This window comes from Canis lupus, chromosome 9, assembly GCF_011100685.1.
Source record: "Canis lupus familiaris isolate Mischka breed German Shepherd chromosome 9, alternate assembly UU_Cfam_GSD_1.0, whole genome shotgun sequence".
In the NCBI taxonomy this organism is placed as follows: domain Eukaryota; kingdom Metazoa; phylum Chordata; class Mammalia; order Carnivora; family Canidae; genus Canis; species Canis lupus.
Window position 1 is genome coordinate 57,967,855 of NC_049230.1, and position 17,708 is coordinate 57,985,562.

Consider the following 17,708-nt stretch of genomic DNA (forward strand, 5'->3'; position numbering starts at 1 on the left):
CCCTCCTCCTGCTCCCTTCCTCCCTCCCTCCGTCTCTCACAAATAAATGGATCTAATTTTACTTTGAAACAGTTTCACAATTACAGAACAGTTCAAGAGTAAAACAAAGAACTCATAGACCCAAGTAAACTTTAGTCATATGTCCCCCAAATTCAGTTTTTATTAAAGGTTTTATATTTAATTTTTTTATTTTATTTATTTTAATTTTTTATTTTATTTTATTTTTTTATTTTCACTTGTTAGCATTTAATGAACCTCCCCCTATGTGGCTTCAAGCTACTAGAACGCAGGCGCCCCCCACACCCTTTATCTTCTCCTCAGCTCTTCTACTGAAGAATTTGGCCTTCACGATGACAGGCTGTTTTGGGAGCTTTCCCTTTCCCAAAACTTTGTAGTAGCCCGATCACACCACATTGATAATAGGAGCAGCTCCAGTCTTGTTTTTGGCAGCATTTACCCGTGTCTGCTCACTGACTAAGGTCCACAGTTTATCAAGGTTGACAGTTGGGCAGAAGCTCTGGTTCCTCTTTAAGTGGTAATGTCTCATACCGACTTTTCCAAAGTAACCTGGGTGATATTTGTCGAAGTTGATCCTGTGATGATGCATGCCACCAGCATTACCCCAGCCTCCTGGGTGCTTCCGGTGTTTGCCGATTCGGCCATGGCCATGGCTCATGTGGCCCTGAAGTTTCTGGGTCTTCCTCAGTCTGGATGGCATGTTGGCGGACCAGAGGAAAAAGGCTATTTTTTTTTTTATTTTTAAAGATTTTATCTTTTAGTAATCTCCACATCCAATATTGGGCTCAAACTCACAACCCTGAGATCAAGAGTCACATGCTCCACTGACTGGTGCCAGCCAGGCACCCCCAAAATACACTTTAGAGCAAGAGGATCTGGTCCAGATTCTCTTGAACAACAAATATTATTGAGCACCTGCTACTATTGGATTATAGAAGTTTCCTAACTGATCTCTCATCTGCAACCATTGCCTAATACAGTCTCATACGGCAGCCAGAGTGATCCTTTTAAAATGAGTTACACATATTACTCCTCTGCTCAAAACCCTGCAGTAGCTTCCTATTAGATTAAAAGTAAAATTTCATGTCCTTTCCTCTTACTCAACCACACTAATCTTGTCATTTCCAAAATTCCATCTAGAGGATGTGAGGGCCATCTGGCTGCGACATCTGTCACCCCATTGATCGCCAGGGTTGATTCAGCTGATCTGGCTGGCTAGGCGGGTGTCCCCTTCCTCCCTCACCGCTCCATATGTGTCCCTCCCGAGAAGCTGTGCGCTCGGTGGAAGAGGACGACCATCCCTGGTAGAGGAGGACTGTTCTTCGGTCAAGGGTATACCAGTAGCTGCACTCCCCTGCTAGAACCTCCCAACAAAATTCCATCTAGATATGCCTCCATATGTAATTGCCCTGAAGCATCTGAATGGCTAACTCCTCTACCTCTCTGTTGGTTCTTAGAAATGCATCACCCCATCTCCCTTACACTGCTGCTTTTTTCCTTCTCTCTAGCACTTATCATTTCCTAATAAATACAGTTATTTATTATGTTCTGCTCCTCTTCTAGAATGTAGTTACCAATTGAGGATAGGGATCTTTGTCTATTTTGCTTGCTAAATATCCTAAATGGGGATCCCTGGGTGGCGCAGCGGTTTAGCGCCTGCCTTTGGCCCAGGGCGTGATCCTGGAGACCCAGGATCGAATCCCACGTCAGGCTCCTGGTGCACGGAGCCTGCTTCTTCCTCTGCCTGTGTCTCTGCCTGTCTCTCTCACTGTGTGCCTATCATAAATAAATAAAATAAAAAAAAAATTTAAAAAATAAAAAATAAAAAATAAATATCCTAAATGCCTACAACTGTACCTGGCATACAATTGGTGTTCAAGAAATAGCTGTTCAATGAATGTTGAAGTTACACTAAGTGCCAGGTCCTGGGTTTTTTGCACTAAGGGTAGAACAAAAGACTCCCTGTCCTCATGAGACTCACACTGAAGCATGTTTAAACCAGGTAGACCAGTCTCTACTCCCCTACCTAGCTCCTGTGAGTTTTGGGGCAAGTTGCTTAAGCTTTCTGAACCTTGCTTTCTTATCAACTGTTATGAGGATTAAACGGAAAAAAACAGCATTTATATGGCATTTAGCATAAGAAATCCTTAATCATTGTTTCCCTTCCCTTCCATGCTGAAAGACTGGTACCTGATGTCTCTGCCACAAGCATAGGCAAGGTTTTCACAAGGACTTGAAAAGATGCAAACAGGTTAACTACGGCCAGGCTTACCAATTGTTAAATGAAGATGTTCTGGTGAGAGAATGCTTAAAAGGGTCGAAGTGAGAAACCAAGGAATGGCTTCGGTCACCTACTTTGTCTTTTTGCATCGGAAAAGGTTCGCTGGGCCCACAGAAGTGAAGGTCTAAACGAAGGGGGGCGAGGGGGAGAGAAAAAGTGGGGTAGCTGGCCACTACTGAAAACTACAAATCCCAGTACTCCCCGCGGCAGAAAACTACGGGTCCCCGCAGGTTTCACTGTCCGGACCAGGGACGTCTCTAGGGACTTGCAGCCGGGGTTCCGCGGGAGAGAGCGTGGGGCAAGGAGAGGCAGCGGGGAGAAGCGGGTCAAGTTTGACGCCGCTGCGCAGACGCCTCTCACGGACCGGACGTGACGTAAGAAGAGTTCCGGCTTCGGCCTCCGCCGCTGCCGCCGCCGCCGCTACTAGAGCCTCAGCCGCTGCCGCTGCCGCCGTCGGGGCTTGTTATTTCTAAAATGGCGCCCCTAGACTTGGACAAGTATGTGGAGATAGCGCGGTTGTGCAAGTACCTACCGGAGAACGACCTGAAGGTGAGCCCGGCCGGGGCGGGAGCGCTGCTTGCGGGCTCGCCCCTTCCGGCAGTGGGGCGCCCGCCGGCCGGCCCTTCCTCTCTCCGCGGGACCCCCGCCGGCATCCCGTCGCGGCGGTCGCCTAACGAGGGGCCAAGTGACCGGATCCGACCGGGCGTCACGCGGCGAGCGGGGAGCCCGAGTGCCCCGAGTGCTGTCCTGGTGCCCTCGGTGGGGATCCCCGGGGGTGCGCGGCCTCTGCCCAAGGGTTGCGCCTCCTGGCCTCGGGCTACCCCAGGGCTCCGAGCCCTGACAGCTCTGCTAGGAGGACTTCTCTCCCGTCACCCTGACGCCGGTTTCTCGGAGCCCGACCGAGCCCTCACGGACAGTACTGTCGGAATGGGGTCAGCCCCCAGAGGTGGTGACAGGAGCGCGGGGTGGCGGGCGCCTGACAGGAGATACCGGCCCCGGTGTGTTTAGGTCCCTGCGGAAGGCGAAGACGGCGGTGGGCCAGAGCTGCCTGGCAGTGACGTCAGAGAACGTCAGGTCGTCCCTCTTTCCGTACCCCTTGTCCCAGGTGCTCGTCAGGAGTGTTGCTTGACTTGGGGTTAATTCAGATGTGAACCGGTTTTCCTGTCCGTTGTTGATCCAGTTTCAGTGGAAAAAGTAGTAGGCCCTCCGTACTTTTCTGCCCCCTTAAGTTGTTTGCTCATAATCTCTTATTAACCGAAGGTTTCCTTTTCTTCGTTTCCCAAAGGACAGGACGAGTTGTTCCTTGCTTCTGCCTAGGCCAAGTTACAGCAGATGCATGTGTGAGTAAAGGAATGGACGTAAGAGAAAGGGAACGTGTATACTCCTTTTCTGAGAAGTGTTTGTATGCACAGTGCTTAGGTGTGTGACAGTGTTCAGAGGTTAGTGCTAGTGCCTGTTTCGCTTTTTCAGTTAACTTTGATTTACTCTGTGTTAAGTGGGTAAACTGTTGGTAGTTTTGAGTTCTTTTTTTTTTTTTTGGTTTTGCCCCCTTTCATCTGTGGATTTACAGCGATTTATCTTTGCAAATTGTTTTAAGGAAGAGATTTATTTTGTTCTGTTCACACAGAAGTTGATATTTGACATCAGTCAACAGGTATATGCAAAATGTTTAAGGTCACATCAGCTCTCATGGATGTGACTTAATTGTACTTACATGTTAATTATAGGTGCTATGTGATAGGGGAGTCATTCTTGTGCATTTCTCCCTTTTTAATACGATACTTTGATTAAAATAAGGACAAAGCCAGGGGATCCCTGGGTGGCGCAGCGGTTTGGCGCCTGCCTTTGGCCCAGGGCACGATCCTGGGGACCCGGGATCAAATCCCATGTCGGGCTCCCAGTGCATGGAGCCTGCTTCTCCCTCTGCCTGTGTCTCTGCCTCTCTCTCTCACTGTGTGCCTATCATAAATAAATTAAAAAAAAAAAAAAAAAAAAAGGACAAAGCCAGTACTAGCAACGTAGCTTTTATTTATGCTCATCTGAGTCCACATTAGTTTTGTGGCTTCCTTCCGTTCTATGCTTTTTTGAGGAAATGAGGATATAACCAACACTGGGACCTAATTCATGGAAAACTAACCACCTGTCCTTTGGTAGCATTGTTAATTCCATGTATCACATTGATTTTCTTGTATCAGTGATTTGATGTAGAATTTTCTGTTTTTTAGTACATGTAAAGCTGTTTTTAGGCTTTGTGTTTTTAATTAATAAAATGTTGATTATTATAGTATGTCTTGATATTAACTTGAGATTGGCTATTGAAATGATTTGGAAGATAATTAGTTGGATTTTCTTTAGATCTTGTAGCTTGATAAACTTTGAATTTCCTTCCCACCTTAAGGAAATATAGTTATTAAACCATTTCATTTCCCTTTGCAACACTATTGGACTGTACTTATGTATTTCTGTTTCTTAATAACTCCCCACCCCCCATCTTCTGGACAATTAATGGGAAAAAAGGATTCTGAATTTTTCTCTGTAAGTGAAGGCTCTTCTTTGTCTTGGAAATGGTTTTATCAGATTAATTTAGTTGTGCTGTTCATGTCTGGTATATTTTTAAACAAATTTAATTTTATTTCTACTTCTTGGCATGAAATAGAAACTAAAATTAGATAAGCCAAGAAAGTATTCCAGGAGCACCTTTTCTGAGGCTTTAGAGCCAAAATAAAAGATTCTGTCAGAGGAAGAAAAATAATTGGGGCCACTTAATGGTCATGATGGAAAAGATTTGTTCTGGTAGAAAAGAATACAGCAATTTGCCTGTGTTTTTAATTTGACTAAAAATTGGAGGTACTAAATAAAATAATAAGTACATCGGGTGTTTTATATTTAATTACAATTTCTCTATATCTAGATTGGAAGTGGTCGAATCATTAGTACGTCATTGAATCTGCATAACTTTTGTAGGAATAAAGTTGAAATACATGAAAGTGAGTAGGCCAAAGCATAACCTTCCTTAAAAAAAAAAAAAAAAAAAAAAAAAAAAACTCAGGGACGCCTGAGTGGCTCAGTGGTTGAGTGTCTGCCTTCAGCCCAGGGTGTGATCCTGGAGTCTCAGGATCGAGTCCCACATCGGGTTCCCTTCGTGGAGCCTGCTTCTCCTCCCTCTGCCTATGTCTCTGCCTCTCTCTGTGTCTCTCGTGAATAAATAAATTCTAAAAAATAAAAAAAAGCTCAGGTGGTTCTCATCCACAATAAAGATTTCAGAGAGGATCTTGGGAGATAGAAATTTCATATCTGGTCAGGTGATAAAAAGCAGGTTTACTGAATACTTAAGAATTTCGGTGGGGAAAGGGTTCTGTAACTTCGGGGTAGTTTGATCTCTTGGACAGTTATTTTTTAAGCTTTTTTTTTTTAAGATTTTATTTATTTATTTGACAGAGAACATGCACAAGCAGAGAGTACAGCAGCCAGAGGGAGAGGGGGAGAAGCAGGTTCCATGGTCAGCATGGAACCTGGGATCATGACTTGAGCTGAAGGCAGACACTTAACTGTCTGAGCCAAGCAGGCGCCCCTCTTAGTTTAAAGATGACGTGTAGATAAAGAAGTTACACAAGGAATTTTGTAATTCCATAATAACCACTTTTATGAATTAATAGTTAATGTAATCTTTTTTGAACTCGTTTATGTTTAGTCTGAGCCATCTTTGAATTCTTCATATAAGGCTACTTGCTCAAAAAAAAAAAAAAAAGAAAAAGGTATTTGCTCAATAAAGTTTTATCTTTGCTTGAAATGCTTCCATAAAGCTTCAAAAAACTCTCCTTTGCTTTTTTTTTTTTTTTTAAGTATTTATTTATTTGAGAGAGAATTCTAGAGAGAGCATGAGTAGAGGGGCAGAGGGAAAGGGAGCTGAGCAGGGAGCTTGATGCAGGCTTGATCCTAGGACCCCAGCATCATGATCTGAGCTGAAGGCAGATGCTTAACTGACTAAGCAACCCAGGCATCCCTCTTCTTTGCTTTCTTCTGAGATTTAGTGAAGAACTTTTTGTACCTCTTCATTACAGACACTTACGTGATTTTATAGATTCTCATCATACATGGTAGTCTTTATCTTTCCAGACTTGCAATCCGTTAGACTGCTCACTCACCTTAGTGGTTGTTTCATTGATCAGTCTATTTACCTGAGTTGTTTGTTTTTTTGTTGTATCTTTTTCAGGTACTGCAAGGAAAACTGAACACAGTGTGGCAGTTGGGGATATACTAAGGCTTTATATAGGGCTAGAAGAGTGTTGTCAGTGTTTTCAAGACCCTTTCTGATCATTTCTGGCATTTTGTTTGTCTTTTGGGACACAGAATCACATTCCCCTATGTCTTATGAAAATGGTCTACAACAGTGCCGTCTGGTAGAAGTAAAATGCTCAGAAACATGAAACTCGAATGGTCACATTTTTAAAAAATAGAAAGGAATAGTTGAAATTAAATTTTGTTTTGAAATTAAATTTTTAAAAAAGATTTTATTTATTCATGAGAGACAGAGAAAGACAGAGAGAGAGAGAGAGAGAGAGAGAGAGAGAGAGAGAGAAGCAGGCTCCCCGCACAGAGCCCGATGTGGGACTCGATCCCTGGACAGGGATCATACCCTGAACCCTGAGCCAAAGGCAGATGCTCAACCGCTGAGCCACCCAGGTGTCCCTGAAATTAATTTTAGTAATATTTAACCCAATTACAACGTGTAATCAATATAAAATTATTAATGTAATATTTGGCCTTTTTTTTGGTACTATGAAATGTGTATATTTTACATTTATGAGAAATCCCAATTTGGACTAGCCACATTTCAGGTGCTCAATAGTTACATGTGGCTTTAACGAGCCTGTAACATAGGTGTTCTATGGGAAGGTGCACATCTCTCATGACTTCTTGGTTTCTTTTCTAGAATTTCAGAGCTAAGAGAATCAGAGTTCTAGTTCTGCCTCTTCTTACTTTACTGAGGATACTGAGCTTCATAGAGTTTATGAAATGCCTGAGGATGTGCACCTAATCAATGAATTAAGTTATAAATCTTCCTTATGCAGAGCTCTTTCTGATACAGTTAATAGCTTTTTTTAGGAAGACAAATAGCATGCTTTTTCTAGGTACTTCTACTTCATCACTTTTCTTTTTACCTTCCATGACAACATGCCTTGTACTTTCTTCCTTCTTTGCTTCTCTCAGTCTGTTTCTATCACCTAGTTTTTTAATACTTACATAGCACAAATAATAAATCATTTAATACTCTGAGTTCGGTACTAATATTTGCCCCACTTTATAGATAGGTAAACTAAAGCATAAACAGATTATAAGTATCTTTCTGAAGTTATACAGCTGGTAAGTGGAGGAGCTGGGATTCAAACCTAGGTAGTCTGGGTCCGAGATTCACATCTATAACTACTGCTTGTGTTTGCTGTATACAGTACCTTCCGTGACCCTTTTGAGCTCAGACTCAGATGCCACTTTCTCCATGCAGGGCTTCTGGATTCCACAGTCAGAATTATTAGCAATGATTAGAATGTTCATAGCTGCTTACAGTTTTCAGAGTATATTTATGTCCATTATGTCATTTACACAATCCTTGTGTAAAGCAGAACAAATATCAGAGCCAGGACTTGATGAGATTTAGGGGTTTTGCAACAGTGACTCATGGAGTATATACCTGAATTTATTTGCTATTAAAAATTCCCACTTTCAGGGCACCTGGATGGCTCAATTGGTTAAGCCTCTGACTCTCGGGATCCCTGGGTGGCGCAGCGGTTTAGCGCCTGCCTTTGGCCCAGGGCGCGATCCTGGAGACCCGGGATCGAATCCCACGTCGGGCTCCCGGTGCATGGAGCCTGCTTCTCCCTCTGCCTATGTCTCTGCCTCTCTCTCTCTTTCTCTCTGTGTAACTATCATAAATAAATTTAAAAAAAAATTTTTTTAATTAAAAAATAAAAAAAAATAAAATGTAGCTAACTAAAAAGAAAAGTAGATTCAAAGAAACCTAAACAGGGATACACTATTGTATGTGGTAGAAATATGACAAAAATCATGAAGGCAGTATCTTAATGGAGTTTTGGAAACAGTGCCATAGAAAGAGGAGTGCCCTTGAGAAATTTTTAAGGAGCATTGTGACAGTAGGTTTTAGAAATATTCTGGCAGCACTTGGGGACCACGGTTTAGAATGGGCAAATATGTCATAGAAGCAGTAGGCCAGGTGACATGAGAATTTAAAGTAAGGTAGTGACAAGTGATTGTGGCTTTTAAAAGGAGATGGGAACTCCTGGCTGGCTCAGTCAGAAAAACATGCGACTGGATCTGTGGGTTGTGAGTTCAATCTCCACAGTGGGTGTACAAATTACTAAAGAAAAAACTTTTTTTTTAAAGATTTATTTTTATTTATTTATGATAGACATAGAGAGAGAGAGAGAGAGAGGCAGAGACACAGGCAGAGGGAGAAGCAGGCTCCATGCTGGGAGCCCGATGCGGGACTCGATCCCGGGACTCCAGGATCGCGCCCTGGGCAAAAGGCAGGCGCGAAACCGCTGAGCCACCCAGGGATCCCCTAAAGAAAAGACTTTAAATAAAAGGAGATGAAGAAGGTGTACTAGGACCTGTTGACAGGTTAGGTCTAAGTTTTGAGGAAGCTGGAGGAGTTCAGTGTAATCTCAGTTCTGGCATAGATTGCTATAGTAAATACTGTAACTAGATTAAGGAATGCAAGAGAGTTTGATTTGGGCCCTACCGAGTTTGATATGCTGCCAAGTCAAGACATTGAGGTAGAGATGTCCAGATATCTGTTGGATACACAGGCTGGTTGGTTATCAGATATTTATTAATTGTCATATGTGCTCCAGACACTAATAGCTCTGATAGTAATAAACTCAGGAGAAAGGTCTAAACCAGTGGTTCTCAACTTCTCAGGGGTGAATTTGCCCCTGAGAAGATATTTGGCAGTGTCCGGAGATATTTTTGATTGTCACAGCTAGAAGGTTGCTATGGGTGTGTAGTGGGTATAGAGGCCAGATATGATGCTAAACATCCTATATGATGCTAGACATCCTATAATGCATAGAACAGCAGCCCCTCACAAGAAAGAATTATCAGTAGTGCCATGGCTGAGAAACTCTGATTTAGACTGAAGATATGGATGTTTGTTTCCTTCTGGATTGTAAGGATGTCATCTTGGATTCCAGCTCTTTTTTTAAAGATTTTATTCATTTATTCATGAGAGACAGAGAGAGAGAGAGGCAGAGACACAGGCAGAGGGAGAAGCAGGCTCCATGCAGGGAGCCCAACATGGGACTCGATCCGGGGTCTCCAGGATCAGGCACTGGGCTGAAGGCAGCGCTAAACCGCTGAGCCACTTGGGCTGCCCCAAGGATTCCAACTCTTTATTCCCAGTGAATTATATTACAGTAGAAATTGTATACAAAGGCTACGTGAAAATTAATTTTAGATAGATTTTTATTTCTTTTTTTTTTTTTTTTTTTAAGATTTTACTTATCTTAAAGAGACACACAGAGAGAGATATACAGAGAGGCAGAGACATAGGCAGAGGGAGAAGCAGGCTCCCTGCAGGGAGCCTGATCCAGGACTTGATCCCAGGACTCTGGGATCGTGACCTGAGCCAAGGGTAGATGCCCAACCACTGAGCCACCCAGGTCCCCAGATTTTTATTTAAGAGATTTTATAAATAATAGTATGTTAAAGTAAATAAAGGCAATAGTATGTTTTTAGATAGCAAAGTCAGCTAATCAAAGAATCACAAAAATTTAAAACCCACTGTATTTGAGGAGCAAGAGGGGACAGAGAGACAGGAGCAGAGAATAGAATAGAACCTTGAGTTTCTTGAGGAAAAGATAAAGAAGGGAAATAGGGTCTTCTAAGAATGGGGCTATGAACCCCTACTTGTTCAAGGATTAGGAACTAATTGGGCACTGTGGGGAGATATGGGTATAGTTTTCCCTATAGTTGGATAAGATTGAGAATCTTGCCTCAGTGACTGTTTTCAAGCAGTAAGAGAAACCAAGCTTCTTAAAAAACTAAGCAGTAGAACAAAGCTGTGAAGGGCTTTGGAAGAAAGGACCATGTGTCTTACCCATGGCAGGACTGGGTTCTCTGAGGCCACTAGGTGTGTAGTTGGCTGACTTCTGTAGAGTTTGTATTGAGATTTCATAGACTTATTTTTGTGTGTGCTTGGTTTGAACTTATAAGCCTCTGCTGAACTGGAGAGATAAGAGGCAGTGGCTTTGCTTTAGAGACTCTAAATCCTTAGGACTGCAGAAATGGCAGTGACAGGAGACAGCTGTTATTTTACTCAAGGTAGTGTGCCTGGCCACGGGTTGAAGATGCTGCCTAAGTAGTTTACATGTGTTCCGTAGACACTTACCAACCTTTGAGATTGGCAAGGTTTCAAGGTAACTTTCTTGAGTTTATGGTCTGTTCTTTTCAGGTCAACACTGGGGGGTGTGGGCCAGTTACCAGGGGTGACTTACAGCTCAATGGGCATTTTGGGCGAGAGCCAGACATACGTGGGTGCAAATTCAAGCACATTCATATATGGGAATCATGGAGTCGCTCAGGGAATCTGTGCTGTGATTAGTTTCAAAATGTCAATTTATTCCAAAAGGAAATAGAATGGTTTACAAAGGTGTATTCAATATAGCAAGATAAATTGCATTTAGAATAAATAAGAAAAATGAGACAAAGAGAATGTAAAATAGGAAATCAAGATGGAGCCAGCAGTAAAAGTAAGAATTGTATATAAAATAAAAGCTGTGATGAGCAGATTACTTCTTTGAGATTAAGCCCTAAGCTTTCAAGGAGCGTACTGAAAGAAACTGATGATCAGGTAAAAAATTTCACTAAGTCTAAAAGATGACAAAAACAAGCTTCATAGGAAATCACATCTATCCTTGATAGAGATGATCAAGACATTCCTTCCCTGAGTCCTCCTTGAAGGTAACTGTTTAATAACAGCATCCTGTGCATCTTATTTATAGTCTACATGATGACAAGCTCTGTAGCTCTGTTCTTATAATGTCCCTTACCACAGGCGGATGGCGTGACATTAAAGTGTAATTTGGGAAAAAGCAATTGGGAAAGGAGGACAGTATAATGTGGGGTGAGGACAGGCGGCACTAAAGGATGGTTTGGCTTATTACAGGGTGGAGTTTATAGTAGGTTTCTTTGGGTAACATTTTAGTAATTGATCTTTAAAGGGGTATACATAGCGGAGCCCCCAAATTTACAAGTAACTAATGGTTTTGTGAGGGTGGGCAAATAGAGAAATCAACATTGTAGGAAATAGCGCACTTTTCTCTTCCAGAGATGCATTGTGGAGAAAAGAATGGGAGATAGCTTCTTTGGTGGTTTGTGTCCAAGGATGTGTTGGAGGAAATGTTTAAATTGTGCTCCTGGTATGGTTCTGACTTTCACCCATAGAAGTTTGGCCTGTTCTAAAAGATGTAAAATCTGAAAGGGAATGTGGATGGGACAGGTGCCTGATAACATGCAGATCTTATAGGCTACACACAGAAAACACTGTCCACTCTTGTACAGATTATAGCAAAGCACTTCTACAAATATATTGGTGGACTTCTCTTTGAAAAGATTTGGTGAGTGTACCTAAAAAAAGTTACAAGGATTAATTAGGCAAGGCATTATACCTTAAAAACGTGGGTAAGGTCGGAAGATAAGTACTTTGAAACATCACTGTGTTGTTTTAGGGGCGCCTAATTGGCTCAGTCAGTTGTGTCCAGCTCTTGGTTTCGGCTCAGGTTGTGATCTCAGGGTTGTGAGATCAAGCCCCAAGTCAGACTCTCCACTCAGCGAGGAGAGAGAGGATTCTCTCTCCCTGTCCTTCTGTTCCCCACTCCCCTACCCTTTGTGCTCTCCCACTCTCTCAAATAAATAAATGAATAAAATATATTTTTTTAATTACTGTATTATTTCAAAAATTGTATAACATCGGGGATCTCTGGGTGGCTCAGTGGTTTAGCGCCTGCCTTCCGTCCAGAGCGCGATCCTGGAATCTCGGGATCGAGTCCCACCCACATCGAGCTCCCTGCCTGGAGCCTGCTTCTCCCTCTGCCTATGCCTCTGCCTCTTTGTCTCTCTCTCTGTCACAAATGAATAAATAAAATCTTTAAAAAAAAATTGTATAACATCAAGGAGTGCCTGGGTGGCTCAGTCAGTTGCCTCTGCCTTCGGCTCAGGTTATGATCCCAGGGTTGTAGCATATACCAGTACTTCATTTTGTTCTATGGTTGAATGATACTCCTTTGTATGGATGTAGCACATTTTGTTAATCCATTCATCTGTGAATGGACACTTGGTATTGTGTCCACTTTTTGGTATTGTGAATAATGCTGTAGTGAACATTGGTGTAAAGGTATCTGTTGCTTGCTGAGTCCTTGCTTTCAATTCTTTAGGCTATGTAGCTAGGTGTGGAAGTCCTGGGCACGTGGTAATTCTGTTTAGCATTTTGAAGAACTGCCAAATTGTTTTCCATAGTGGCTGTACCGTTTTATGTTCCTATCAGCAATGCGTGAAGGTTCCAGTTTCTCCATATTCTTGCAAGCACTTGTTATTTTTTCATTTTTAAAAACTTGTAGTCACCTCAGTATGTGTGAAGTGTTATCCCATTGTGGTTTTGATTTGCATTTATTTCCCTAATGATGAACACTTTTTCATGTGCTTATTGGCCATTTGTATATTTTCTTGGGATATATGCTGGTCAAGTCCCTTGCCCAAGATTTTTCTTTTTTTTTTTTTTTTTAGACTTATTTATTTCAGAGAGAGAAAAAGAGAAAGAGTGAGGGGAGAGGCAGAGGAAAAGGGAGAGAGAGAATCCCGAGTAGACTCCTCACTGAGCAAGGAGCTGGGTGTGGGGCTTGATTTCACCATCCTGAGATCATGACCTGAGTCAAAACCAAGAGTGGGACACTTAACCAACAAAGCCACCCAGGTGCCCCTATATAGCTCAATCTTTTTTTTTTTTTTTTTTTAAGATTTTATTTATTTCTTTGACAGAGAAAGCATAAGCAGGGGGAGCAGGAGTGGGAGCAGGAGAGGGAAAAGCAGACTTCCTACCAAGCAGGGAAGCCTGATGGAGGTCTCCATCCCAGGATTCTGAGACGATGACCTGAACTGAAGGCAGACACTCAACCAACAGAGCCACCCAGGTGCCCCTCATTCATTCTTTTCTTTTCTTTTCTTTTCTTTTCTTTTCTTTTCTTTTCTTTTCTTTTCTTTTCTTTTCTTTTCTTTTCTTCTTTTCTTTCTTTTCTTTTCTTTTTTCTTTTTTTCTTCTCTTCTTTCTTTTCTTTCATTTTCCTTTTTCTTTTTTAAGATTTTATTTATTTATTCATGAGAGACACAGAGAGAGAGAGGCAGAGACATACATAGGCAGAGGGAGAAGTAGGCTGAAGCCTACTGGGGCAGGGACCCCAATGTGGTACTTGATCTGGGACTCCAGGATCACGCACTGATCCGAAGGCAGACGCTTAACTGCTGAGCCACCCAGGTGTCCCTCACTCATTCTTTTGATGTATCTAAGACTCCATTGTCAAATCTAAGGTCAAGAAAATTTACCCCTATGTTTTTTTCTAAGAGTTTTATAGTTTTAGCTCTTATATTTAGGTCATTGATCCTTTTTGAATTAATTTTTATAAATGCTGTGAGATAGGAGTCCAATTTCATTCTCTTGCATGTGGAAATCCAGTTGTCCTGGTACTACCTGCTGGAAAGACTATTCTTTCTGGTAATATGTTTCTAATAAGTTTTTTTTTTGTGTGTAGGTAATATACTCATCTTTCCAAATTTAAGAGATATAAAAGACTATAAATGTTTTTAAAAAAAATTTTTTTTTTTTAAATTTATGATAGTCACACAGAGAGAGAGAGAGAGAGGCAGAGGGAGAAGCAGGCTTCATGCACCGAGAGCCCAATGTGGGATTCAATCCCGGGTCTCCAGGATCGCGCCCTGGGCCAAAGGCAGGCTCTAAACCGCTGCGCCACCCAGGGATCCCAAAAGACTATAAATGTTAAGTCTTCTTCTACCTTTGCCCTCAGCACCCAATTCCCTTCCTCATATTGGTCGGCCGAAGGCAGACACTCAACCACTGAGCCACCCAGGCGTCCGAGTTACTGCATTTCTTTTTTCTTTTTAAGACTTTATTTATTCATGAGAAAGAGAGAGAGAGGCAGAGACACAGGCAGAGGAAGAAGCCATGCAGGGAGCCCGACATGGGACTTGATCCTGGGCCTCCAGGATCAGACCTTGGGCTGAAGGCGGCGCTAAACCGCTGAGCCACCCAGGCTGCCCTAGTGTTGTGTTTCTTACAGATCTTTTCAGAAATAACAGTTTATGCATGTGCAAGTAAATACAAGCTAGTGTGTGTATGTATATTTTCTTTTTCTTTCTTTCTTTCTTTCTTTCTTTCTTTCTTTCTTTCTTTCTTTCTTTCTTTCTTTCTTTTTCTTTCTTTCTTTCTTTCTTGATAGTCACACACAGAGAGAGAGACAGAGACAGAGACAGAGACATAGGCAGAGGGAGAAGCAGGCTCCATGCACCGGGAGCCCGACGTGGGATTTGATCCCGGGTCTCCAGGATCGCGCCCTGGGTCAAAGGCAGGCGCTAAACTGCTGCGCCACCCAGAGATCCCTATTTTTTTTTCCTTAATATAAGAGGTAGCATGTACGTTATTTTTGCATGTTGCTTTTTTTTTTTTTTTTTTAGTTAAGGCTGTTTTCTAGTTTTGATATTTTAGTGGGTTTTTTTTCTTCTTTTTTTTTTTCTGTTTTGTTTTGTTTTTTTAAGAAATGCAATAACTGGGACGCCTGGGTGGCTCAGCGGTTGAGCGTCTGCCTTTGGCTCAGGGTGTGATCCCGGAGTACTGGGATCGAGTCCTGAATCAGGCTTCCTACATGGAGCCTGCTTCTCCTTCTGGTGTCTCTTCCTCTTTCTCTCTGTCTCTCATGAATAAATAAATAAAATCTTTAAAAAAAAAAATGCAGTAACCACTGAAAAATAGGAAATATAATCTACCAACACATCTATATCCTTCCACGAAGAATAAATGTTTTCATGCTTTTTTAAAATGTAAAAGAAATAAAGATGAAAGTAGAATTCCTTTTGTGTGACATCTCCAGCAACTGCTATTGTGGGGTTGGTATATATCTTTCTAGGTCATGTTTTATAGTTCAGTGTATGTAGTAGATTGAGTATTTTACGTTTTGTGTGTGTGTATGTATAAAACTTTGCACTTTGCATGCACTATCTTATTTACTCCTCAGAATATCCCTAGGTAGGTATCTCTGTTTTGTGAATGAGGAAACTGAGACACAGAAGTCAAGTAACTTGCTCAGGGGTATATAGCTAAGGTAACAAATAGTAAGCTAAGTAATAGGTAAGATGTAGAACTGATACTTGACCTCCATCTTTTTGGACTTCAAAGGCTATGCTCTTTTTTTTTTTTTAAGGTTTTATTTATTTATTCATGAGAGAGAGAGGCAGAGAGAGAAGCAGGCTCCACGCAGGGAGCCCGATGTGGGACTCAATCCCAGGACTCCAGGATCACACCCTGAGCTGAATGAAGGCAGATGCTCAACCGCTGAGCCACCCAGGCATTCCAGTTACTTTATCTCTTCTAGTCTCATGTATGTGTGTATATATCCTGAAAATTGGTCTCTCTGACTCAGATCCTTTTCCTTGAATTCAAGACTCATATGATCACTGTTCACAGCACATCTGGGGTACCTGGAAGTCTGATAGGCACCTGAGACTTAATGTATCAAAATCAGGTTCTGACAGCCAAATAGTGGAAACAACCCAGATGTCTAGCAGTTGGTAAATGGATAAGTAAAATGTGGTAAATACATACAGTGGAGTATTATTTATTTATGAAAAAGAATAGCACAATAACATATATTACAATATGGATGGACCTGAAAAGCATTATATTAAGTGAAAGGAAGAAGAAAAAAAAGTGAAAGAAGCCAGTCATAAGAGGCCACATGTTCAGACATCCAGAATGGACAAATTCATAGAGACAGAAAGTGGGTAAGTGACCACCATGGGCTGCGGGGTAGGGTTGTGGAAAGTGGAGAGTGGCTACCAATAGGTACATCATTTTTTAGGAGATGATGAAAGTGTTCTTTCTTTCTTTTCTTTTTCTTTTTTTTTTTTTAATTTGTAGCTTTGAGGCATTGTAAAAAGCTGGCACTCATATACGTAAATTAACAATAACTTAAAACTCATCACACATTTACTTCACTTTTGGCTTGACCTAGTAAATCTTTAGCTGCATTGATTTTGGCTGCTATATGAGGAGTTGCTCCCTTGTCTGGGTGATTTAAAAACATAATTTGTCGATGAGCAGCTATTATTTTTCCTTTATTGGCAGTAGGATGCCTAGTATTAATGATGGCTTTTCTCGTTTTGTCATTTTGGGTTCAAACGCACTTTTGTAATAGCTATCCCCAAAGGCAGATTTTGGTAGATGTTGAAAAACTTGTTTCACTTGAGGCTCCATATGTTTCATGGCTTAGAAAACATAATGTCCTACAAATCCAGCAGCAATGGTCAGCCCAACTGCTACCATTGTACTTGGCCATGGCTCTGGCTCAGCTTCTTGGCCTTCATCGAGAGTGAGGTTCATCCCAAACCAAAGGCTTCAGCCACCAGTTCCCATGCCTCTACCAGACAGCAACACAGCCACCACCAGCAAGCACTAAAAATGTTCTAAAATTAATTATGATGGTGGTTTCCAAACACAGAGTATACTAAAAAACAACTGAATTTTGTACTTTACAGAGGGGTATTTTCTGGTATGTGTATTATGTCTCAATGCGGTTGTTAAAAAAAAAAAAAAATCAAATTCCTGGTTCCCTATTTCCCAAACTAAGCTTAAATCAAAACAATCTGCTCATGAAAGAAATAATTGATAAGCTGGACTTCACTAAAATTAAAAACTTTTGCTTGGTAAAGGCCACTGTCAGAACAAGAAGACAAGCCACAGAGTAGGAGAAAATACTTGCAAAAGACACATCTGATAAAGGACTTTTATCCGTAATATGCAAATAACTCTTAAAATTCAATAATAAGAAAACAAACTGCTCCATTATTTTTTTTTAAATATATTTTTTAAATTTTTATTTATTTATGATAGTCACACAGAGAGAGAGAGAGAGAGGCAGAGACATAGGCAGAGGGAGAAGCAGGCCCCATGCACCGGGAGCCTGACGTGGGATTCGATCCCGAGTCTCCAGGATCGAGCCTTGGGCTAAAGGCAGGTGCTAAACCGCTGCGCCACCCAGGGATCCCCAAACTGCTCCATTAAAAAATGGGCCAAAGACCTGAGTAGATAGATAACTCACTGAAGAAGATCTAC

General features: G+C 41.7%; 1 protein-coding gene and 2 pseudogenes across 1 annotated transcript in view; 1 reads left to right on the forward strand and 2 right to left on the reverse strand.

Annotated features, from left to right (window-relative positions):
- Positions 1-229: 229 nt before the first annotated feature.
- On the reverse strand, positions 230-733 carry LOC100685802 (annotated as a pseudogene).
- Positions 734-2,589: 1,856 nt separating this feature from the next.
- Positions 2,590-17,708, forward strand: part of PPP6C (protein phosphatase 6 catalytic subunit) — a 37,698-nt gene continuing 22,579 nt past the window's right edge. Inside the window, exon 1 of the mRNA XM_038549372.1 lies at positions 2,590-2,848. Coding sequence (XP_038405300.1) covers positions 2,774-2,848 — 75 coding nt within the window. The 5' untranslated portion in view covers positions 2,590-2,773. The remainder of the gene's footprint in view (positions 2,849-17,708) is intronic.
- On the reverse strand, positions 3,233-16,919 carry LOC119873389 (annotated as a pseudogene).